Source organism: Labrus bergylta, chromosome 8 (assembly GCF_963930695.1).
Source record: "Labrus bergylta chromosome 8, fLabBer1.1, whole genome shotgun sequence".
NCBI lineage: Eukaryota > Metazoa > Chordata > Actinopteri > Labriformes > Labridae > Labrus > Labrus bergylta.
The window spans coordinates 8,238,325-8,264,329 of record NC_089202.1 but is presented as its reverse complement, the minus strand read 5'-3'; the positions used below and the strand labels follow the sequence as shown (position 1 = coordinate 8,264,329).

The following is a 26,005-nucleotide window of genomic DNA, read 5'->3' as shown; positions in this document are numbered from 1 at the left end:
TATCTAATTATTAGGATCTAGGTTCACAATTGATACTTAATGGACCTCTGTGAGAGGTTTAAGTTTTGTCCTGGGTTTATAACATAAATTAAAACTTGGAGCACAGTTTAAAATCTGTGTATGTTCAACCATGGACTTTTTTTTTTTTTTACAGTGTTATAGGACATTGAGTGTCTCCTCGTCTTTCACTTGAGTTGGTTTTGCTGTTGCCTCTTCCATTTGGTGTTTCTTCTCAGTAACATCATCTGACCATTTGGCTACTTCCACATATTGCTGGCTCAGTTTAACACAGAAGTTGGAAATCTTTTTTTTCCTGGCACCTGCTGTACTTTTGAAAGAGGATGTCTCTTGAGACTGGGAGGAAATGTTTTTCTGTGCTACTGTGCAAACAAAAGGAGGGGCAAAACGCTGCAACTCAGTACCTTTAAATGCAGAGACATTTAACACATACAAAACCAACTGGTTATTACAAACTATCTACTACTGACACTATGAATAACTTTAGAATCATTAAAGGACTAAGGAGACTGGGATTTGTTGGTTTATGTCTATGACCTAAAAGCAGTTCAAAATGAATGTATAGAAAAATGATTGCCAATGAATAGCACTTTCCATAAGTACACATATTTTGTGTACGTGTGAGAGAAATTAAGATAGAAAGGGAGGAGATCATGTTATAAATGTCGACAAAAGTGCATAATAGTGGCAATAAGGTTGAAGGTTATCTGTTGTACAGTTTGGTGTGTGAAGCCAAAAAAGAATGCATGTTTCTGAGACCGCATGCCTAAAATCACCCCTTCAAAATAAAAACAGAAAACATGTTTTAGAAATGCATCAAAGCCACCTTTTATTCAGTAGTGCACTTCATAAGACACACCATTTAAGCGACACAGTTATGTTTTGGCCACCTTTGGTGCCTATGTCACCGTTTCTCCCTTAAGTTGCTTTTTGGTTGGTCCCCACCATTGCGTAGGTGTGTATTTGTTAAAACAAGGCTTCAGTCAATTCATAGTCAACTTCTTAATAAATGAAAATTAAAGCTGAGTTATATTAACAAGAAACATTCTTACTATTTAAATGTATTTATATGAAAAAGTAAAAAAAAAAAAGAATGAAGACAACTGACAATAAAATTAAAAATGAATTGAACCATGCCCGTCAAATAATCTGAAACCATAAATACTAAAAACATAACAAGCTGTAACAAATATGCTTCAACCATGTGTCAATACTGTACAATCTCTATGTATAACCGATTTGATAACCTGGATTTTCTTCTGAGCGAGTATAAATTAATGCATATAAATTATAGTATCATCAGCATATAGTGTAAACTAGAAGAGAAAAGGTTATCTCATGTTGTGTCATCCCCTGGATTGGCAGCAATTGCTAACCAGTTGTCTTAACCCTCTTTTGAAATCATTTGTCATATATCTCATGATATTTCTGTTGGTGTGGTAAAAAAAAATGTTAGAGTTTTACAATGGAGTCATGCCCTGAACTATTTAAGCATGACACCAATGCTGCAAGAGCACTGTAAATTGATGAATACATAGTTTTTTGGAGGCATTCAAGAGCCCCCAAAATGTCACGTTATCAACAGTAAGTCACAGTGGATTAGTGCTACGATCTTCCTGTTTATTTCAGTTATAGAGAATAGGTAGTTTGCATACACTTAAAATTTTATTATAGAAAGGATTTTCGATCATCGCAAAAACTCCTTGCGAAGTCTATTGAGGAGCCTCAAATCAGAGAGAATATATAAATGTAGCATCACACACCAACTTTCCTCATGAAGAGGATTAAACTGTTATAGACAGAAAAAAAAAATGCTGCACATTTTGCAACAGATTGGGACAATGATGATCTAAAATAATAATTCTGTTACAAAATGCATTTATCAGCATAGTCTGAGCAACAGGGAAAAACACATCTTAGACAAATGATGTTGTAATGAGAATGTGGTCAGATTTACTCACAGTTCAACCACTCAGCCCCTCCACCTCTATTCATGACACTGATACCTGCCATCTTGACCACAAAGCTGATTTGTGAAAAAAAAAAATCAAACAAAAGTGACCGCTTCATGAAATTGAAAGGCCACTAAAAGCGCAGCCTCAAGGCAACATTCTCCCAATCCAATTTGTGGCCGATGTTTAACGATTTGTTCTTTGTTCTGACACATAATGTGCAGTAGGTAGTTCAGACTTAAAGGATTCATCTACATCTTCTTTTCCTGTTAACTGCCTTCTTTGTCCTCACTCAAACTCTACAAAAGGCCCTTCTCCCATGATTGGCCAGTTAAAGTAAATACTGAGAAAACACATTTAGAACCTGACATGCTTGCACTCAGAGTAGCATTGCAACAAATTAAAAAAAAAAAAAGAGTGAGTAGTAAATAAATTACTGATTGGGATTATCCAGACGGTAACATTGCTTATTAAACTTGAGAGTTAAGACAGTTATATATAATTGACTGCATTTGTAACTCTCCAGCCCTGCTGTGTAAACAAGCCCTGATTCTACATACTGGAAGAAACACTACATACTGCCACTGTCCCTTTAAATGCAAACCAGCCGCTCAAGCTATATACAGTTGACAGTGAGACAGGAATGTGCTTTGGCAGTCATCAGAAAATGTTGGTTTCTTCTATGGTTTTCTGAATTATAGTTATTAGCTTTGGCTCTACCTTAGCATCCCTGTCCCATAAAATATGATGCATGCTAGACAGACACAAGCTAGGGACTTTTATCTAACGCTGTATGAATAAAACTAAAAGCCTAGAATCTCTTTTTAATGGCTTACGGAAACATAATCTCTTTAAAGTCACAACATATTGAAAAAGCTACTAAAAATAACTTTCAAAAAGACAAATAAAGCACATTTATATTTGGTCAAATATCTTTGAGAAAACAATGAAAAGATGTACCTGCAGAGTAATAAGGTCTCTCATATCAATACTGGTCAACATATGAAAAAAAACACATATTCGTTGATGGTAAAACAAAAAATAAAATAAACTTCAATTTAGAAAAAAAAGCATTCATAAAATGAAATGTAACAAGTTATTAAAGAGAGACAATTTGACCTCCAACCATTTGAAAAAAAAAGATTTGAAGGCTCTTTGTAACACTAATCCCATATTTGGTACCATTTCTATTCAAATGCATTAAGGCTATTAATATATTTGTGTGAACTTCAACTACACTGTTGAGCTGAACTGCAAATGTTCAGGCTACAGCTCTGCTAAATGGGACAATCAATTTGTCTGCTAAACAGAACAAAGTCCAGCACAGTGTGGTTCAGCTTTGAGAAGTAAAGGAAAGGCACAATGTTAGCAATATTCTAAGATGAATTGTTTTAAAGACTAGAACATTTGTTATCAATTGCGAAAAGATTTATTTCATTGAATGTAAATATTTATTTAAAGTTGAACTCCTTCCTCACAGCGGAAAGGCGAGAATGTTTTCAATAGACTTATTTACCACTTATGACCTCTGCTTCACAAACAGTGGTCATTGAATAAAAGAAAGGGAGGAGCAGGAGAAAGGTTGGAAAAAAAATAAAAAAGGAAGGGGTATCGCAGAAGAACAGTCGTGCTTGACTTCAAACTTCATGAAGAGGAATCATCTTCACTTGTTTTTAGATCCAATCTTAGTCCAGATTGGGAGGAGACAGATTCCATGTGGTCCCTTATTGGTTTTTTCAGGCATAGAACTCCTTTGTAGGTGCTTTGTGATAGGTCGTTGAGGAAAGTTTGGTGTCTCCCAGTTCATAGCTACCTTCGTCCTTCTTCTTCATGCGGTAGCCAAGGAGGAGGAGGAGGAAAACAGCGCAGAGGAATCCAACCACTCCACATGCAATCACAGCTGAAGAAGGATTAAATATAAAGTCAAACAGATTTTTATGAGTGTGCATTGAACCTTACATGTTTGACTATTTATAGCTCTAAACTGTATGTTAAGAAAAGTCAAGAACAATAATCAGACCATTCCAAGACCAATAGCATTAATTTATACATTCTACTGTCTGGCTCATCATAGAAAACCCATTTGGACTCAGTTACGATTCATTTTCAACATTTCAGTGACTATTAAATTCAACCTATGTGGACAATCAAAACTAAGAAAATTGTCCTTACCTGCCAGAACTTCAGTCCTCTCCCACAAGTTCTCAGAGGTCACCTCCTCTGGAGAGTCCATCTCATATATCCTGCTGCCTCTGCCCTCTTTCACCACAATTTCATTGTCATTCTCTCTGATCTGGACCTCATTACTGCGGCCTTTGGTTGTTGAGATGTCCAAACTATCCAGACTGTTGTCCTCAGCAGTACCATTGCTCACACTGATGTCGATGCTGAATTTGGCTGATGTAGTGTCACTGGGAGGCCTGCTGGTGGAGCTGGGACTGGTGTTCTGTGTGAACCAATCAGCTGTTGGGCCAACACGAGCCACCTGTAGGACCATAAAGAGTAGTTACATTTTTTTATTCTCTTAATTCTTTTAAATCATATCACATTTAGGGATAAAAGTCAACATATATAACTTTAAAGATAACAATGTGTGGAAGAGAAAGCAATACTGTACCTTCTCATCGCTGTCCCCACCAAGGATCTTGTCTGGTGTTGTTTTGGTCACCTCCACTGTGGTAGGGCGATCCTGGCTGACTGCTGCTGTGGTTAGTGGGTTGAGAGGAGAGCCTGCTGTTGGCTGTGGTTGAACTGGAACCATTTCTTTTGAGACTGTGGTCCTGGAGAGGTTGAGGAACTTCTTGAGTAGCTTCTCTTGTTCCATGAGGTCACCAAAAACTGAGGTAGAGGAAAATAATAAACACTGATTTGAAAAACATCTCATTGCAAACCTAGAACTAATCTATATTTGAGATTATAAATGGCTCAAAGTCTTGGCTGACAATTGAATAATATATCATTCTTCATTTGTGTTATCTATTTTATTCAAATGAACTGACAGACTGACAGGTTATCTTATAAAAAGTTGATGCTGATGTTTTGGGGATACTTGCTACGACAGTGATGCAAAAATAAAATATGCTTTCAGGATGTTGATGAACAGTGTCCACATACAGGAGGAACACAAACTATGTTTTATCACTGATGGGAATACAGTACACCTAACCACATTTTGGTTTAAAGCGTAAACACAGATGTTTCCACACATCATTCACTGTGGTTGTACAGATGAGTCATTGACAGAAAAGGCATCGGACATCTGTGCACTTCTAATAAACTGTGACTGGGTTGATTCTATATCACTTCAGGATAAACACCTACCGTGAGTGTGTGAAATGAAATATTAAGACATGAAAAAAATGAGGGGTCCTAACTTATTCTTGCAGATGCAGCAAGTACAAAGACATCATCACTAACTGACAAAATGTCAAAGTGTTAGTGAACTGGTATTGCATTTTAAAACTGCTAAGCTAATAAAATGTAACCACCAAACATTCAAAAACAAAGTTAGGGGCCTCCTTACCATCGTCTCCGGATCCGGAGCCTGAGCCAACATCTTCCCCATCTTCATCATCTACGGGCACTTCACCTGACATTTGTCCCTCTATGTACAAATCATCTGCTGTGGAAATGGGCGACTGGGAGGAGACAAAGAGCTGGAAGAGAGACATTAAAAACATATTGTTAATACCGTAAAGCTGAGTGAATGTTTGCTAAAGACAGATCATGAGAAGGAAGGAGAAACAGAGACGATTACGTCTCCTTCTTCACAGTTGAAGAATTCCTTCCTCTAACTCAAAACATGTGAATGTTTCTGAAGTTTGGGAGTAAGTCTACAGCTCACACAACCAATGACCTACAGTATGCTGGCAAAGCATGTTGTATGTGTTTGCTGATGTCTGTGAGTGTAACTGTGGTGTTGATTACATGTACAGTAGATGGGGGGCTGGTTTCTTGTTCATTTCACGTGTTGTGGCAGTAATTTGTGACACTTCACAGAGAGAGACAGCAGTGACCTAAGTGTGGTTATAAAGAGGGGGGAGGGATAAAACAGCTTCAAAGACAAGACGACACACGGGGGGGGGGGGGGACTGTTTCATATGGAAGACTGAAGCTGAGGAAAACCTTCCACTAACCCAAACACTAGGAAGAGGGCTTTGAAGTAAACCAAAACCCTGCTAATCTCATCATCTAAAGCTTGGAAACTATGCTTAAGCCAAAGAGATGAGGTACTTAAATAGATGACGTTATTCACCAGCTTATTGAGATGCGACTGCCTCTGTGTCTAAGCAGAATAAAACAAGCAGAGCAGACTGTAATATAACAACGCAGACCTGGATAAACATACATGTCGCAGAACGCAACCTTATGAGTGTAAAACTCAAAAAGAGAGGGACGGCTCAACAGATGTTAGTCACACACACACACACACACACACACACACACACACACACACACACACACACACACACACACACACACACACACACACACACACACACACACACACACACACACACACACACACACACACACACACACACACACACACACACACACACACACACACACACACACACACACACACACACACACACACACACACACACACACACACACACACACACACACACACACACACACACACACACACACACACACACACACACACACACACACACACACACACACACACACACACACACACACACACACACACGAAGTATGTCTGGTATGCATACTATGCTTCCACTAACACAGGTGCTGAGAGAGGGAGAAAGGAGGGAGTCGGGAGAATGGAAGGAGAGAGACATGGACAATACTATATGTTTCTCATAAAACATGTGGTGGTGACATGGGAGGTTGTGCAGGAGGAGGTTGCTTTGCATACTTTAACACCGGTCATCAGAAGTGATATAAATCTTTTTGTTTTTTATATTATAACTGCAGACCAAAACACTTCAAGTGATATCAGTTGTTATTTCTGCATAGACCAGCAGTCAATTTTCTTTGCAACTTTCTCTTCACTTATATTTTTATTCCGGCTGAGACGTAACAAGAGAAAACCGTTGTGAGATAAACCAGATGTTGTTTTCACATAACGTGGTGAGGCATGCCAAACAGAAAATCATTAACATCCATGTTTTCAAAAGTCAAAAGGGTCTCCGAATGCTAGCGCTGACTAAAATAGCAGAAAGGGCTCAAAATTACAAAAGCAGATGCTGCTTTTCAAAACGAACACTCAAAGACACAGAAAGGGGACTGCATACAAATGGGATGGTCCTCGTCTGCATTTCTAATGACTTAATTTGTAATTCAAGTGGACAAACAATGAATTTAAGGTTTAGAGCTGTCTCAACTTTGCTGCTGTAGCTCCTGGTTTCACATCGCCATTTTTGACAGGTCACTTTGTTAGCTTGGAGTTAGAGCAGCTCATGTACATAACTTTTTCATAGTTCTAGGAAACTGTTGGAACCCTCTCCCTTTTTCTATTCATAGCTTTCAGTGACGTCACCAGCGCACAGGGCTGGAGGGCAAAAAACCACTCAGGAAAGTAACAGATGAAAACCCTGTAGAACTGCAGCACAGGCTTTTAATTTAACATCTACTATAAACAACACGTTTACATCACCTGACAACCATAGCAAAACTAAGATAAACTTTGAGTTTGGGCCACTTGCGATACTTTAACAGCACACTATTTATATCGCTAGCAATGGCGAAGTCCGTGCCGGTGTTACGGTTACAAGAATTACCATGTTAACTGGTGACTGTCAGCTGAGTGAGTCAGAGGCATTTGTTACGATACTTTCATTCGTGTTTGTCTGAAAATCATCAGTTACTTCAGTGATATTGCTGATATTTAGAGGAGAATCCCTCTCCTTACACCACTGTAGGATTAAAAGTCTACAAACATACAGGCAGCGTTATGTATTATTGATCGGTCTGGGTCAATAATGCTGCTGTTTGAGAAGTGAAGGGCAAGAAATTCCTCATCATTCAAGCATCGGTGAGTGCTAATTAGCTAACATTAGCTAGTTAGCGTTAGCTAGCGATAGTATCAGCTGTCAATTTTAGTGTTCTGGGGCAGTAATTTGAGTTAACAGCAGGAATATTTAGATTTAGTCAACACTATATTTAATGTCAGGATGAGGAGAAGTCCGATGTTTCCCGTCACGTGGGCCGATGATGGTTTAACTGCATTAATCCACAAACGTCCTCCTTTCTGTTTTTTTTCTCGGATTAAATTCTGTAGAAGCAAAACTCGGGCTCGTCTCCTCGTCAGTTAGTGTATCACATTAAACAGCAACTGTATTTCATTTGAAAAATAAAACAGATAAAAACACGATGGGGGCAACTGAAACCAGGAACTTCTCAGCAGCATACAGTGCTAGAGAGCCTTTCTTGCCCTCCAAGTGGGCGGTTCCATAAGAGTGTGACGTCACATGAAAGCTATGAATTAATTCCGCACTGCAGGAACTACGAACTATTGTAGTTCCTAAAACGAGGAACCTCTTTAGCTCCTGCTTCAGAGTATGTACTTTCTCAGCACAAAAGGGATCTATGAGTGATGTAAGTCCACAGTGATTGGTCCATTAGTCAGTGAACATTGATTGGTTAAACAGAAGAGCCAATCCAGTACCACAAACCGCAATTTCTAAAGCCCAATGTAAACGTTAGCAAATAACAGTGAGTAATAGTTCTTAAATCATTACGTGCATGAAAAACAAAAACACGGACAAATGAAACAACAAGGTCCAGGCATTACTGAGTGTTAATGTGATGGAGGAAATACAACGCTTACAACATATAAGCTTTGTATCAGCCATCAACATGGCAGTGCACAATTTTTAAATGGATATAGTTTCTCTGCAAAAAATCCCCATAACTGTTTGATCTGAAAACACCGAAGGTACAGGTCCATAGTCCTACCATGCCCTCATGGGGTTGCTGAACTGATAGATTCAAAATTCAATGGAACAAATGATGGCTTTACATCTTAAATGGATGAAAATTGACTGAGATACAAGTCACACATATATCATATGTCTATAGGTTTAAGTTGCCACACCAGGCTTTCATCTGCCAGTGCCCTCCTACAGCCCTCCTACAGCCCTCCTCCTCCCCTTCAATAGATACACACTTAACATGGAACTGGAGTTACATCCAGTGACAACTAGAGTGATGAACACAAAGTTTAACCTAAACTACTACCAGGTTTTTAAAGTGGAAGAAATTAAAACAGTAAAAAACCACAAGTTCTCCTTTCTAATGGACAGTTTACTGTGTTTTTCATGAAATCTGCCTACCAGGTACAAGGCTTTCACTGACAAACAGTTAATGAATCCTCCCCCATTACGAAAACATGACAGGCAGCTACACTGTGCCCGCTTCAGGTCAGGTCTTCCACACCTCCATAAAATCAAAACGGATGAGTTGTAAAAAAATAAAAAAATTCACACCCTGTACAGTGTGTGCCGACAAAGACATGCGCTATTCAGAGCAAATTAGTTTTTGAACCAGGATGTATTCATTATTACTTTTGCTTTAAAAATGGGCATTTTTTGAATCACACACACCCATTGGGGCTTCTACAGCCTGCCTCATTTGCTTCATTTTTCAACGCTGGAGGTTGCCGATGGTTTTATATGTGTAAGTTAAGTAAAATGATTTAAGCTAGAGTGTGCTCTAGGAGAAACAAGTCCGAACTCACAAGAGATTTATATCAAGGATAAGATGATCAAATATACCTTCACAATGTTCAGCAAAAGGTTATGTTTTAATGTCATCAGTTTTTTCCCCACTACATTTCTGAAAATCACATCACAATACTTTAAAGGTGCAATACATTGGTAGTGAAATTTGAAAGTTGGAGAAGTGATAAAATTATTTGCTATATTTTCTGAACTAAATACACAAACTTTATTCAAAGGAAAAAATTGGTCCCTGGAAGACTGTTTCACTGCGGCAATAAATAAATGTGGCACTTTTGATTGCCCTATGGTTTAAGCGATTAACTTAAGATAAATATTATCTGTGAAAAGATTTCTGTTGATTGACAACTTGTTAAGTGTTATCAAACACACACAGACAATAGTGTATCATACAAAATGATCAAGAAGTTAAAAAAAGATGTCATCTGCTACCCACGTCTCTGTGCACTACGCTTGCCAGGAAGAAGCTTTGGTTTACTGAAAGACATGACGAAGTAACTCAAAGGTTACACACATCTGGAAAACATGTACATAGCTCACACACATACACAGACAGGCCATATATCTGGTATACCAATGTTTGTTCAAGTGAGGACAGTCTTATGGAAATAGCCAGGTCGTAGTGCTAAAACACTGCAGAGAAGCATTCGTGAAGGTTCATGAGTGTGTTTGGGAGTGCATTAAAAAATATTTTTTAAGCACAAATCCATACTTCCCACCTCAGATGGATGAAAAGTTAAAGTAAATTATTCCCCATTGAGATGAAAGCCACTGATAACAAAGAGGATATGAGCCAAGAGTGGGGTTGTGTAACATCCGTAAGTACACAGCAGACTTGTCATCACAGTGTAGATAGCAGCAGCAGCACGGTGCTGTGTTTGAGGGGCTTAATGTTTCACCAAGGCTATGATGAGTGACTTTTTTTTTTTTTTTTTTTTTTTTTTTTAAGTGTCACAGCAGTTTCAGCCTTCAACAGTTTCACTAAGACCAGTTATTTGACTATTCAAATCTGGTTATTTGGAAGCATTGATCTAACTGTGGGACCAGAGCGACATGGCATCGATTTGAATCCAACACAGAGAGAATAGAATGGTGCTCTTATTGAGATGTGAATCCCACCTCTTTGTCAACACTCTTGGCAAAAGATATGATTATCATCAGTTAGGAGGAGGCATTAAATGGTACTAAGTTCTGTGGTGGAACAAAAAGAAGCACAGGAGTCCACCAACAATATTTAGTGAAAACCTCCTTTGGTATTTCCTCCCAGAAAGAACATGTGTACATGTTCGATAGCTGCTTGATGAATATCCCTCAAGAACAGGCTGGGAGTTAAAGACAGGAAGGATCTGTCAGCCAATCAGATGGTGTCATACAGACATGTGTACACAGACTTACCTTTTTTATACAGAACAGTGATGTGACTAATATGATGTGACTAATACCTCTATTTTCACCACAGCTGGTAATTTACATATACTTTGTGTTCTCATGAAATCAGTTTTTATTTTGATTTGTCCTCATTTAACATGTGTATTCTAAATGATACATTTCAGCGACACTATGAGACATCATAATTAATAATGATGTGATCAGGCGTGACACTCTTCATCTGCCTGCTTTGGTTAGATGTAAAACTGCATGTATCCCACACAGTTCCATGCTTGTCTGAACTAGCCCAGTGGGACTCACTGTGAGTCATCCATCCAGAAAATGACACAACTACCGGCTCCCAATCTGTCACGGGGGCGAGAAGCCTGTTTCAAAATTCATCACTCGGATTCAAGCTACATCATTGATTGACTAACCAGTAATTCTACAGCCCATACCGAGAGAAAAAGACAATTTGAATATACATGGTAACATCAATGGCCAGCAATTAAGTACAGTAGTCTATGTATTAGTGGTATGAGGTCAAGGAGAATCAAAGCATGTGTAGAGCAGAGTATAACATGTCTTTTTAGATTAAAAAGTACATTTTTTTGGAAAGCAATCAATTTATAGTTCTAAGCTTTAAACTCATTTGGGCGTTGGTGAGAAAGAAATACACTTAAGTGTATTCTGTCACTCTCTTTCAGTGTTAGGCCAGTCGTTAACCTATTAGCAAGTTCTGATCCAGCAGAACAATCTCAGGTTTCATCTCTCTCTTTGACAAAGGAAAGTCCATAAATCAAAAATACTTCTTCTTCTTGTGAGGTGATGAAGATCTCTGGCTCTCATCAGGGACTTTTACAGTCAATAAAACATGCAGGCAGTATATTTTGGCACATGTGACAAATGCACAGAGCTCTGCTTTAGCCTGTCAACTCCAGGTGTTTTCCAGCCTTTCAAAACAGGCACACATATGGAGAGGAGGAAAATGCACGGAGAAATGTTAGTAGCCCGTCAGGTCAGGTAGAAATTGTTTCTTATTCTCAGGATTTTTACCCCAGTTCAGGAGTATTAGTTACTGAAGACATGATTTCATTTAGCAAATATGACATTGTAAAGTTGACCTATGCCGTGTGGGTGAGATATTCAGGCCAGACCCGGACGTTTGGTTTAAACGTCAATGCTGTGAGCTTTGGAGGCTCAACAGACTTTGGCCCTGTGTGAACTTGATACCAACTAGACGACTGGACTTGGCTTGAATACAGCCTACGGGTGAATAACAGTAATCCCTGAATTAGTCCACAACATGACATGAGCTACATTTTCTGTAATGTTAAATGGTATTGTTGCATGGGATAACATTCACTAACTCTTTCTTTTGACACAGACCTTGAACATAGCCAACAGGTGGACCACTTGGGGAATATATTAAAATATAAAACATTGTGAACATGCTAGAACATGTGAGACATTTGAAACACGCGTTGGTAACGACGACAGAGAGAAGTAGAAACTAATTGAAAGTAATTAAGGGCTGCATTTTCCAAACATATTTCAACAGCTAGTTTGAGCCATTTTACACGATTACATAATTACAACAAGTTAACTGGAACAAATTGAATAAAATACAGGTTTAAAAAAGCTATTTGTTCGATATTTGAAGTAAAACGTGAATTATAAGTCGAGACTACTTACTTTTTCACTGATGAACCCAGTCGACAGTCCGACGAAGAACAACAACCACAGATTCCTCATCTCAGCTTCCAAATGAACACAGTTGAAGGGAAAAGCTGTAAAAAGTGAAGACAAAACCTTGTTGTGTTCAGTCTAGAGTAAAGTTGTGTCGCTCCGCTGACTCCTGGTCACGTTTTGACCGTGTTTTCGGCTGCTTCGACAAATCTCAGTGTCTTGGTGGGACGGCTGCTGAACGCGTTGTGATCAGTATATGGTTGGGATGTGGAGTTCCTCCCCCGGAAAAAGTTGTTTGGATTGGCAGTGCAGCGTGGCTCCGCAATGACGTCAGCACGGCGTGACGTTCATTGAAGAACAGATGAGCTGTGGGCAATTTTTTAATGGACAACACTGACATGCGGTGTGACCATAAGAGTGTGTGACCTGTCGTTAGTGCGGGTAGAGAAATTGACCGACTCTTCTTTAGAAATGTAGAAAAAAAAAATTGTAAATAATTTATTGCACTTAAGAATAATAACTTATTCGGACAGTTCACAATCCTACCTAAACAGCTTGATAAAATGTTGTGTTACTTTCTCCATCACATACCGTTTTAACTGAACTATTTTAATGCACGAGTTAAAGGAGTGACTACTGTTCTTCGTGTATTAAGGTATAGTGTATCAATAGAAAAACTGAATTTAAAGCTGTAGATATTGCTCCCTCCAGCAAAGAAAGTGGTTACAACAGCATACGACCACCATAATCACGTCCATACCCTCTCACTCAGAACCAACAGAAGACTAGACTAAAATAGAATATCTTTAAACCTTTTTGTTTCCATTTACAAACATAGAAAGTTCACTTTCATTTTGTACTTCATTTCATAACTATGAAAATAATGCCTGTTTTTATGGCACTTTCCACTAACTATATCACATGAATTAAGAAAATAAACACATAAGTTACTATGCCAAATCAGTTAGTTAAAAGCTATTTTATCAAATGGTGGAACAATTTTATTGCTGAATGTCAATCATCTTAAAATTAGGTTCTTTAATACAATTTCTGTAATCTACAAAACATACATACAATAAATACCTATATTCTTAATGACCTGGTTCCTAAAACACATTCAGTTTGAGCTCTTTTTTTATAGATCGTTGAGGTATAGTCATTTCTACGGGCTTTGTCTCACCATTCTAAATGCACATGATTTTGATTTCTTGTTGTCGATGTGAATAATATGGCAGCGGAGGGATTATATTAAACAAATCAAACATGGCTTTTTTTTGCAATCCAACCGCCTAAAATGTGTACCATCTATCCTATGTGACAAACATATTAGATTCCGGATTATTATCTGTCACAGTCTTGTTTGCCATCACAATAAATATTTCAGAAACAGAAAAAAATCCTCTTTGTCCACTCAGTTTAAAAAAAGAGCAGTTTTTTGAGAACACATTGAACATACAGTAAATAACATTTAATTATCCCTAACGATAGACTTCATACATTTATTTGGTTAACATTTATTTAATTTTAATTAAATTAATAACCTTTAATTGCTTCAACACTTTTCTTTTCCCTATGAAATGAGTCAACATACTACTACATGTAAAGTAGTTATATATGTCAAGTTACCAATGCTGCAACTCGCCCACAACTCCACCCACTCAAACTGAGATGACGGAGCGTACTGTGCCCACATGTCATATGACAAGACATCTCATCAAGCATCTAACAACCTAAAATCAGTGCGAGAAATATACTGATAGTGGTACAGTGTACCTGTATCACATTTGAGTCTCCAGACTTTTAAATGTAGTCTTAAACTCTGCTGTAGGCATTGGAGAAAACACAAGAAGTGTGTTTGGAAAAATTCAGATTTTCAGTCCTTGAAGAGAAGTCAGGAGCTCCGTGGTGGTGAGATAATCGTCTTGAAGAGTCTGCAGGAGTTTTGTTGCATTTTACAGAGGGGAGGTAGATCGTCATCATCATCATCATCCTCAACATTTGACTCCTGTCCTGTTGTCTGATGCCTTCAGATTTCGCTTCCATACTGGAGGGATCTGTATCACACACACACCAGAAACAACATAAGATGTCATCTTTAGCCACTGTTTAATATATCAATGTTAGGTTAAATTATGTGAAAAAAATACAGGATGAGAAAAAACCTTAGTATATGAACGTGCAGAGGGAAAACATGCATTGACCAAAAGAGGTGCTTATGATGTACATATCAATCTGTAAAGGGCTCTACTACTACTGTGTGTGTGTGAGTGTGTGTGTTTATTACAAGTGGAGGTACTGAAGGCTCTAAGTGTCGTCCCAGGAATGACAGTAGTCGTCTCCATATCAGCCCGCTGCCCAAGAACATGAAGCCAGTTACCAGCCAGAAAACACGAGGGTCCTGGTGATAAAACCAACATGACAACACATAAATACATATATGTTGTTGTGAAAAAATGTGATGTACATAGAGGATACATAGAAACTATTCAGTGATTTAAGCTTTTTAAATATAAGTCATTTTATCTTTATTTTTTCTGTAAAATGTCAAAAATTCGAAATCAAATTTGAATCAAAAGTTCATCATCATCATCATCAGTCTTACAATAAAAAATCATAAAGGCTTACAACAATCGGAAATTACAATGTTACAATTCACTTAGCAGACGCATCCAAAGCGATATCAGAGTGTAAGTACAAAACTAATCCATTCATACACCGAAGCAGCAGGAGCAATGCGGGGTTAAGTATCTTGCCCAAGGACACATCGGACTCAGCTGGGGATCAAACCCTTGCCCTTCTGGTTGAGAGGCGACCACTCTACCAACTGAGCCACAGCCGCCCCTATCTAATTCAAAAACGCAATCCCTATATATGAGCAGTTGTTAACAACAAATACCAGATGTGAAATCATTTTTAAGGAGCAGTCTCACCTCCTCAAAGCACGACGTCAAATTCATACCAAAGGCTACTCCTATAAGACCAAATAATGTAAGAGAGAAGGAACCCATGGTCAGCTGCAGGTTCAGGCGCATCATCACATTACGATGGCTGGAAAGAAACAGACAAGGACTTAAAGTTCTACTGCTTATTGGACGGTTTAAAGGAAAGTATCAGAATCTATCAGGTCTGTGTCAAAACAATTGTCCTGTTCCTATATGTGCATTCAAATACATTTTAAACCACTTTTATTTTATTTTTTTACGCTGTAAGTCAAATCCATGTCAAACAATATTGATTAAGTGGTAGAAATTGAACCAAAATATTATAGAACTCAAAGGGGTTTATCTACTCAAAAGGATGTTCAATTTTAAAACGGCAGCTCCACCTAGAGGTCTAATAATCACTGTGTGTTCAGCACTCCGCTGTTAGAGAATATATATACTCCTTCTGTATGCCCAGTGTGTGTACCTGTCCAGATTGATAAAGATGACACTCTCAGAGTCATCTATCAACCCTTTCAGCTCTCTGGCCTTGTTTCCCAGCTCCTCAGCCTGTACAAAGTAATCCACAGTTATGCTGTTATTCTAAATATTATTATAATGTTGCAATAATTCATTGTTGAGCAGAAATTCTCACTTAAAAACAAAAGATCAATAAAAGATGAAATATTATAGTGATCTTATTGTTGTTTAGAATTACCTGCATATAATAATTCTCCAGTAACAGTTCCATTTCCTCTGCATGGTCAATTCCCAAACTGCTCTCCTCACTAGAAAAAGGAGGACAGACAGACATACCTGAATAAACGACACATGTAAGCTAAAAGGTTCAGACGTCAGTATGATCATTTATATGACGGAGCTGTTCTATTTTACTTTCTTATTTCAAAGGTGAAATGATTGAGGACATGTGTGACATACAAAACTCTTGGGTCTGTCCACTTGGTGAGACAGAATTCTTCAATGATCTCATCTTCATCCAGAATCTTCAGCAAGGAATCCTTAAAAACCTTTATGTCTGTCTCCAACTCGGATAAGCTGTCAAAGAGAGACAAGAGGGAAACAGAGCACAAAAAAACTCTAAATATGTGATGTCATCATTGAGTATAAAAGGTGAGGTACTAGTAATGCAGAGATGCTAACCCTGTGTTGCATTCATAATACAGAGAAGCAATCTTGATGCTATCGACCATCGTCGATGAAAGTGTTTGCAGCCATGTGTATGATTGCTTGTGTTACCTCTTGCTGGTCTGCAGCAGTATATGGAGTTTACTTCTATCAGCAGAGAGAATTTTAGGATCCACCAGTGACTCCAGGGTGTCCAACATTACTGGTTCCACATCATTCAGCCGGGCTTGTAGGGTGTTCACCTGTTCATAAAGACAGACACAGAAATATAATGCACAATCATGCTGCACCCTATCTGTTCCTCACGTGTTGTGACAACCTGAATAATCTGTTGTCTACATCCTCCAAAACTCCCACATTCACTACCATTCCCGTCCGTCTACTCAGCAATCCGTTCAGCATTCACGCCACTATTCTATTTAAATCTCTCACTAAGTCCGAGCAGAGGATAGAGCAGCAGGAGAGGAAGGTCACTGTGTGTAAGATCGGAGCAGCTCGCTCATTGTGCCTTTTAATCCCTTCATATGATCTCTGTCCTCTGATCATCATCAACTCCGGTTTGTTCTTCATTCACTCCACCAGTCACAGCCTTTGGTTACAACTCAAAAACCAGCAGCCAAGACCTGACCCGAACTGTTTTGACTGACAGTTAGTAAAACTAAACTTTATTGTTTTGTGCCTTCTGGTTATCTTTGTTTGCTACTTTTCGAGAACTGAACGTATTTAATAAACTGAACTGAGAATACAGTTTGAACATTTTTGTGTGTTTGAACTCAATAAAAAAAACTGGAGAGGAATTTTAACAAGGACTGCTTTTTCCCCTCTTGACTGAAGGATTGTGGGAATTTGAGTTGTTTTGTTGTATTGGAGAATATTTTTAGTGTGTTTTAGGGTTTTCTTTATTTCCTGAGTTTCATTTGTATAAGAATCTTTTGCTTTCAGTTCAAACTTTCACTGCATTTTGTGCTGAGCATTTTTAATGTCGGTCTCTCATACAATGTAAGGGTTTGCATTCTGATGTGTTCACTCCTTATGTGACGTTGATTTCAAACATACCCTAACTAACAAACTAAACTTCAACAAAAAATAAACAACAAAACTACTGACTTATCTTAAATGCCAGGAGGGAGACCTGGCTCGCATCCCTAAAACATAAAAACAAAAAATGTATCTCAAAGAGTGTGTTTACTGTCTAGTTTAAAACATGCTTACTGACAGTCACCTTGTGCTGAAGTATGGCCTCCAGTGCTCTGAACTCAAAGGGCAGAGTGTGTGTCTGGGATGCTAGCTGAGGGGCTAAGTCCAGGACCAGCCAACGCTCCAATCCAAGACCACGAAAGTCCAACACCAGCAGGGACTGCGGCGTCAGGATGGCTTTTAACAACTGTGGAGAAGCAGAAAGACGAGGAGCGATGAGCCGCTTTAGAAAACACTCACATGTATTCAGATCATGATTAAAATCATGATCTGAATGTGGGGCTATTCGTCATGAGACTTTAGGATTGAAACCAGTGTGGAGAACTACATCTGGAAAACAGCAGTCCCAAAGTTTGACTCTGGTCTGTAAATATTTGCAGTGAGACCTTTGACCAGTGGAGCTCTTGTTGTAAAGTCCTGAAACGCTGCTCGCTGATTGATCATCAGAAACCAAAAAAACATTAGCACCAATCAGGCTCAGGGATCGGATTATGCATCCTGCTGAATGAACAAGTTTCACTAGCAGACAGCAGATAAATAGCTGAAGCGCGTCAGAGTGACCCTGTCTGCAGAGGAAGATAATCCCAAGACACAGCTACAGTACAGAAGGACTTATATATTCCAGGTAATGTAACACTAGTGCTCTGTATCTGTGTTGTTGTTTTTTAACAGGAAAATTGAGAAACCAGAAGCATGTTATAGACAAAGAGACAGTCACAGGTATACTGGGCTACTTGCTGCATCTGTAACAGCTGCCACTTAATGACACAGCTGATTAAGATTATGTATTTGTTTTATTTTTATTTTAGTAATACATAAAGCTTCTACTGCTTCCTCTAATACCAAGAAAGAGGCATGTAGAGATATAGTAATACTTAAGGAGTTACATAAGAGGACTACATTTTGACATTACAATAGCGATGCAAGAGCTCAAATGAAAATTATTTTAATACGACGTTGAGATTCAAAGAGGAGTGACTTCAGGCATGCAGCTTCAACGTCTAGCAGTAAGATTAAATGATTAGAATATTTTAAGACATTTTATTCCTAATTTTAGTGTAAAATTATTGCCCCTCAAAAAGACAACTTACAGAAAGGACATCCTCTTACATTCTCTACTTTATCAACTCGTATAACTGATGTCTTCAATAAACCTTCTGAGAACATCACTGCAATGCTTTACTGTGCCCGCAGGATGGATGTGAAGCTGCTCGGTCTCAGCCTGCTGCTGGTTCTGTTTTGTCCCGGCTGGGCAAAAGAAAAAATGTGTCTGAAATCTGCCTCCAGCTGTGAACAGTGCCTCCAGTCCGGCCCTGAGTGTGCATGGTGCATTGCACCTCAATCAAACATCCGCTGTCACACTTCAGACGGCCTACAAAGAGCAGGCTGTCAGAAGAATAACATCTATAACCCTCAGGGCAGGGTGGACGTGGTCAGGAATGAGATCAGGTTATTATCCAGGTATAAGTATCTACTGCCTTTCAGCCACATGAGAATATGTAGACATTTTGTTTTAAGACTGTAATGACTTCTACAACATTGTATCTTCCTGCTGAACTACTGCAGAACAGAGCCAGCAAATGCAGTCGCTTGGTACGTGCAGCCCCAGGAGCTCTCCCTCAGATTGAGGCCGGGTGTGAGCCAGATCTTTTTTCTCACCATCACCATGCTAACAGACCAGCCAATCTCAGAGGTAAACTTGGGCACCAGCTCTGTGCCAAAAGGAGTCACCATCACATTCAGGAGTGTCGTGAGCAAAAACCCAGTCGTTATGGAGGTCGGTAAAATGACACTGTACAAAAGATTTAGAAGAACTTTCTCGTAGAATCTTTGCTCCTTGAAAAACAATTAACTTTTTTTTTTTTCTCTAGGTGAATGTCGAGGCAGACCAGTGTCCAAATGAGATAGAAGACTCAAACCAGAGTCAGAACCTGACTGGACCCTGGTCTGTCCAAATCACACTCAGAGGCTTTACCCTGGGGGTGAAGTTAGAGATTACTTTGGAGTGTGAGTACAACTTCAGAAGCATGCTGTGATAAGTACAAGCAGCTGAGTATCACAAACAAATCAGACACAGACAAAGGTTGAAATAAGTCCTAGAAGGGTTAAAATAAAATATATAATATATATATATATATATATATATAATAAAAAAATATATTAAATATTAAAAATGGTATAACAAATGTCTTTTGGAAAAAATAAGACTATTAGATATTTCCCCCAGGTCAGTGTGAGTGCACAAGCAACCGTGAGGAAAACAGTCCCAGCTGCGGAGGACGTGGGTCTCTGGTGTGTGGCCAGTGTGAGTGCAACGAGCCTTACACTGGACTACAGTGCCAGACGAATTCATCTTTACCAGACGACGACTCATGCCATCCAGGCCCCAATGCCACAGTGTGCAGCGGTAGGGGAAAATGTGTGGACAGCTTCTGTGAGTGCGACAAGCCAGTGAACCCAGCTCAAAGATACAGCGGACAGTTCTGTGAGTGCAGCAACTTTGACTGTCCCAAGCACAACGGCAGGTATGATCATTAAATGTGTCATTTGTCAACACTACTTTACTGTGGGAATACTATAAGACATATAATTTGTAATCTGATAGACTATGTGGCAATCATGGGAGGTGCATCTGCGGGAGCTGCATTTGTAATGATGGTTGGACGGGTGAGGACTGCGGCTGCACCATGAACGCTTCTCGCTGTGTGACTACAGACAACAGAGTGTGTAACGACAAAGGGTTGTGCGAGTGCGGAGTATGTAGATGTTCTCCACAATACGCAGGCCCGACCTGCGAGACCTGCTCAATGTGTCCAAGCAGATGTTTGCAGCACGTAGACTGTGTGGAGTGTCTCGCGTTCAGGACAGGAGCAAAGAAGGACAGGTGAGAGCTGGTTGTGTTGATGAAAATAGGAATCAATTCATAAATAATCGAACTCATTCAAAATGAAATTTAACCTACGCAATACACATATTAATGCTGGAATACCACCTTCTTAATCTTGGGGATTGTACAACTTCTTGACATTGAGCAACTGTTTCGATGTCTTCCAGTCAGGTTTTAGACAAAATCACAGCACTGAGACAGCCCTGGTTAAGGTGTTTGATGACATCCGTTTAAACACAGACAGTGGCAGAACCTCAGTCTTAGTTTTACTTGATCTCAGTGCTGCGTTTGACACAGTTGACCACAATATATTACTGGAAAACTTAGTGGGAGTTTCTGGCACAGCACTAACCTGGTTTGAATCCTACTTAAAGGACAGGGACTTCTTCATGTCTATAGGTAACTTCAAATCTGAGCAAACAAAAATTACTTGTGGAGTTCCCACAACTGGGGCCTCTTCTGTTTAACGTCTACATGCTCCCACTAGCTCAGATTATAAAAAACAATAAAATAAGTTTTCATAACTATGCAGACGACACATAAATATATATTACAATGTCGCCAGGCAACTATGGTCCCATAAAAGCACTGGGTAAATGCATGGAGCAAATCCATGAGTGGATGTGCAAACATTTTCTTCAAAGACAAAACTGAGGTTGTTGTTTTTGGAGCAAAGGAGGAGCGACTAAGAGTTAGCACGCAGCTTCAGTCAGTAAGACTGAAAACCACAGACCAGGCAAGAAATCTGGGCATAGTGATTGACTCAGACCTCAATTTTAAAAGCCACATTAAGACAATTACAAAATCAGCCTACTATCAGCTGAAGAACATATCAAGAATCAGACTTATGTCCCAGCAGGACCTGGAAAAACTTGTCCATGCTTTTATCTTCAGTCGTCTTGATTACTGCAACAGTGTCTTTACAGGTCTGCCTAGAAAATCAGTCAGACAACTGCAGCTGATCCAGAACGCTGCTGCTAGAGTCCTCACCAAAACCAAGCAAATGGACCACATCAGTCCAGTTCTGAGGTCTTTACACTGGCTCCCAGTCTGTCAGATAATAGATTTTAAAATCCTGCTGCTGGTTTATAAAGTGCTGAATGGTTTAGGGCCAAAATACATTAGTGACCTCCTGATTAATTACGAACCATCCAGACCGCTGAGGTCGTCTGGGACAGGTCTGCTCTCTGTCCCCAGAGTCAGAACCAAACACAGAGAAGCAGCGTTCAGCTTCTACGCTCCCTATATCTGGAACAAACGCCCAGAAAACTGCAGGTCTGCTGATACTCTCAGCTCTTTTAAATCCAGGTTGAAGACACATCTGTTTACAGCTGCCTTTCATTAAACAACTTTAGTAAGATTTTAAACTTTAACCCTGCACTGTAACATTTAACTCTTTTTTATATTTTTACTTTATTTATTTTAGTTAATTTCATTTGCATTATTTTTATTTGAACATATTTTCAGATTTAATAATTTCAGTGATTTTGTAATGTTCTATTTTAATGTTTCTTTTCTTTCCTCTGTCATGATGCTTAATGTCTTGTGTGAAGCACTTTGAATTGCCTTGTTGCTGAAATGTGCTATAGAAATGAACTTGCCTTACAAAAATTACTGTTTTGGTTTCACTTTTAAAAAGTACATGGCCCCAAGTTATCTTGATCATATTAGTATATTCAGTTTGATAAGTCATTGTGGGGCGCTGGTGGCGCAGTGGTTAGTGCGCGTGCCTCATGTATGGAGGCTGTCGTCTCAAGCGGGCGGCCCAGGTTCACATCCCACCTGTGGCTCCTTTCCCGCATGTCGTTCCCCGCTCTCTCTCAATGATTTCCGACTCTATCCACTGTCCTATCTCTCCATTAAAGGCACAAAAAAGCCCAAAAATAAATCTTTAAAAAATAAGTCATTATGTTTTTGAATTTACAGTTACCATTATATTTGAGGAAGAAGGGTTACCAGTCAATTACTTCTTCTGTCATAATTCTACATTCAATAGAATTACGTCAAGTTATGTCTGACATGGCAAATATACGCTTTAATTCCTGTTACCATGGTTATCTCCATCAAATTAAACTACAAAGTTTAGATCATTTGCTTTTTTTCTCTGTAGTGTTATATCTGTTATATATCTGTTATATATCATTTCTTGATTTTCCACTCATTATTAGGTGTGACCAAGACTGTGGCTACCTCACCGTGACAGTGATGGAGACCGAACGGAGTTCACCTCAACCAGGAGAAATTCTCTGTAAAAGGCAAAGCCATGAGGACTCTTGTGCCTTCTACTACACCTTACAGAGGGTGCCCTTCAGAGAAGAACGGGCTGTGGTTTGGGCTAAAGAATGTCCTAGTGCCCTTTAGAGGTGATGGACAAAGGGAGAGGAATGTCTGTAACTTTTATGTATCTTGAGGACAACGTCAGTTACATACTTTGAGTTCTCATTTGTTCTAAATATCTCTGGATTAAAGCACCAAAGAATTTGTAATTTGGTCAGGAGGAAAAACAGTCATAGTTTTAATTTGTTGTCATAAATGTTTCCGAATCAACAGCGAGATTAAAGATGATGTTGTTCTGTCGAGGGCAGAAAAGAAAGAGAGCATACCTCCATTCTTATGATGATGCAGTTGTTTCTCGCAGTGAGGCTGGTGCTGTGCTGAAAGCGAAGGTCTCTGGCCTGAAGACTTAGCTCCTGGCAAAGCTCGGTTTTCTTTTTCTCTGTAACGGGAAAAACGTATGTAAGTAGGGAATATTCACACGTGCTATGATTCCAACAATGTATGTCTAAGTTTATCAATTAGATTCTGATTTCATACAGGAAGTGGTAACCTAAGGAGTAGTCATATGTAAGATAAAAGAGATATCAGTCAGCAGTCTCAACATTCTCTACAGATAAATAGGATTTATCTCTAACACTTACCAAAGGAGGTCACATTTCCCTCTTGGTCAAACTTCATCTGTAAAATTAATAAACAAGAAAATCTTTACATTCACGCAGTCATGGTAATTTGAACTATCAAAACTTGTAGTCTATTTTAAAGCATAAAAAACAGATCGTGGAAAATCTGGGTTAATCGGACTCTTAAACTGATACTTTTATAAAGACTTGAGATAACATTTGGTATAAATTGGCGCTACGCAAATAAAGATGGATTGATTGATAAAAACAGCTGTGTTGGGAAGCAGCAGTTTCACCAAAATAATTTCACTTTAAACCCCATGTGACTCAGTATTAGTCCCCGTTAAATAATGAATTGCTGCATCTCTTACCACTACAAACGCTGGAGACACACTGGACACTGGGGTGTCTGTCACTCTGTGACGGACAGACGACACTGTTCAAATAAAAGATCAAAAATACCACGTGTTAGCTTACCGGTACAGAGTTTTAAGCGAATCAAAAAGGTTCTGTTTTAAGTTTGACTACAGCAGTAAGTGATTAAAAGATAGTCAACCATGTTTTTTGGACACATACAAATATTGGAGAATTTAAAACAAATCTGGAAGCAATATAACTGTTATTCCCTGTCCCAAAAACATGTGACCTCAGACATGCTTGTTATTAAAGCTTTGACAAAGACATTCACTAAGGCAACATTGACAGTCCAGTAATAATAGTGTTTTAGATGACCTTTACGCACACGCTTCTCTGTAAAGCAAATCCTTGCTTCTTATTTACAGAGTATAGACAGACAAGCTAATACCAATTTATTGTTAATAAGATAATATCAATAAAACAGGCCTGCCAAGTTATCCAACAAAACATAGTGCAGAGATTTATCAACATTAAGTACTGTAATCATGACAACATTTCTGTCAAGTTATTAACAAATAAGAGACTGTAACTGAACACTGCAATAATTACATCTAAACAACCAGTTTTAAATCACCATTTATCAACCTATTAAGACTCTTTCTAATTCTTACCAGGCCATGTTGTACCTCCTTGCAGCAGGCTTTCCTTTCTGTCCACAGCATACTGACTTCTTTTGGGTTTACATCTTGAGAAAGGCAGTTTTTGACTGTACAGTGTATTTGAACCACTGTAGCTCTGGCTGTTAATCCCCAGTTTCCTACTTCCAGGTGGCACATTGTAATTCAGGTGGGAGAATTCTGAACGAGCACGACAAAGTTTATTTGTTCCAGTTATTCTTGACAAAAAAGGACTGGCAGTGTTGAAAAGGCGCTTTGGATAAAAGTTCCTATCAAATGGTCCATACATCCTTCTGCAGTTCATACCGCTCGAAAGCAGCATCTTGAGTAGCTTCCTCTCCACACCGGGACAATATGCAGCCTTCACACACACTGACATGCTGGACTGAAGGGCTGATGTTCATATGACGTGCAGAGGAACCACGGTGAGCTGACAGAGACCAGGCCGACGAACTGTTTCCTCCATATGACTTACTGTGTGTTTAACCCTTACCGCATCTCCTCACTGTGCCCTCGAGTTGTTTAAAAGTTAGACAATCCAGAAATGCAGGTAAAACAAGAATAAAAACGAGTTTATAATAAGTGTGAGCAAATATTTATTAACATTGGCTACAATAAGGCCAGTCGTAGGTTGTCTTGTCTCGGCTTGTTGTCACAGTTTTGTTTTTTCAACAGGGACTTGTTATGCTACTTCTGTTAGCCGCTACTATCAGGGACAACTTGTGCTTTTTTAGTTGTTATCAATTTACAAAATCAGCGTGTCAGCGAGGGGAAAAATAAGTGACACGTGTAAATTACCTGTCGTTAGCTACAGTCTTCTCTAAATCAACACATTAAGTCGTGTTTCAGTCCCTGAACACAGCTACTCAGGTTAGCATTTTGGAAAGAACTAGCACACAGTAAGCACACTGGAGGACAGAGGCATGAGCGCAGTGTCAGCCCACAATGCACCGCGGTGACAACGACCGGCTACCAAAGATCGTCTCTTGTAAAGTACATTACTCGTACTGCAAAATTGAATAGTATTTTGTTACAGGTGTGGCCTAGATTTAGAGTAGTCCGACCCCCAAATATAGAGAAATGTTAATCCGACATCTATGAACACATACTGAAAAGGTTAATGATCATAATAAATGTATTAATTTAGTCTTATATCGGTCTCTTCCTTATCTTTAATTTCT

General features: G+C 39.0%; 3 protein-coding genes across 5 annotated transcripts; 1 reads left to right on the top strand and 2 right to left on the bottom strand.

The window, feature by feature from the left end:
- Window positions 1-821: 821 nt before the first annotated feature.
- Window positions 822-13,004, bottom strand: LOC110000245 (syndecan-2). Its single transcript, XM_020655485.3, has 5 exons — window positions 12,749-13,004; window positions 5,494-5,626; window positions 4,588-4,808; window positions 4,143-4,455; window positions 822-3,870 (listed from the first exon to the last, which is right to left on the bottom strand). The coding sequence occupies exons 1-5, from the start codon at window positions 12,806-12,808 to the stop codon at window positions 3,707-3,709; spliced, it is 891 nt and encodes a 296-aa protein (XP_020511141.2). The 5' UTR covers window positions 12,809-13,004; the 3' UTR covers window positions 822-3,706.
- A 702-nt stretch (window positions 13,005-13,706) lies between these two features.
- mrs2 (magnesium transporter MRS2) lies at window positions 13,707-25,768 on the bottom strand. Of its 2 annotated transcripts, XM_020655462.3 has the most exons (12): window positions 24,819-25,768; window positions 24,162-24,226; window positions 23,812-23,848; window positions 23,497-23,609; window positions 18,032-18,193; window positions 16,921-17,051; window positions 16,603-16,719; window positions 16,382-16,451; window positions 16,151-16,233; window positions 15,673-15,790; window positions 15,027-15,140; window positions 13,707-14,796 (listed from the first exon to the last, which is right to left on the bottom strand). In XM_020655462.3, exons 1-12 carry the CDS (start codon window positions 25,201-25,203, stop codon window positions 14,734-14,736), a joined length of 1,458 nt encoding a protein of 485 aa, XP_020511118.1. In that variant the 5' UTR covers window positions 25,204-25,768; the 3' UTR covers window positions 13,707-14,733. The 2 variants fall into 2 exon arrangements, with proteins under 2 accessions (XP_020511118.1, XP_065813887.1); XM_065957815.1 differs by lacking the exon at window positions 24,162-24,226 and having other exon boundaries at window positions 24,819-24,950.
- LOC114921470 (integrin beta-1) lies at window positions 18,229-23,486 on the top strand. Of its 2 annotated transcripts, none has more exons than XM_065957817.1 (7): window positions 18,229-18,631; window positions 19,201-19,455; window positions 19,573-19,783; window positions 19,878-20,013; window positions 20,234-20,531; window positions 20,612-20,890; window positions 23,062-23,486. In XM_065957817.1, exons 2-7 carry the CDS (start codon window positions 19,202-19,204, stop codon window positions 23,252-23,254), a joined length of 1,371 nt encoding a protein of 456 aa, XP_065813889.1. In that variant the 5' UTR covers window positions 18,229-18,631; window position 19,201; the 3' UTR covers window positions 23,255-23,486. The 2 variants fall into 2 exon arrangements, with proteins under 2 accessions (XP_065813889.1, XP_065813888.1); XM_065957816.1 differs by having other exon boundaries at window positions 18,232-18,631; window positions 19,201-19,467.
- Window positions 25,769-26,005: the final 237 nt, after the last annotated feature.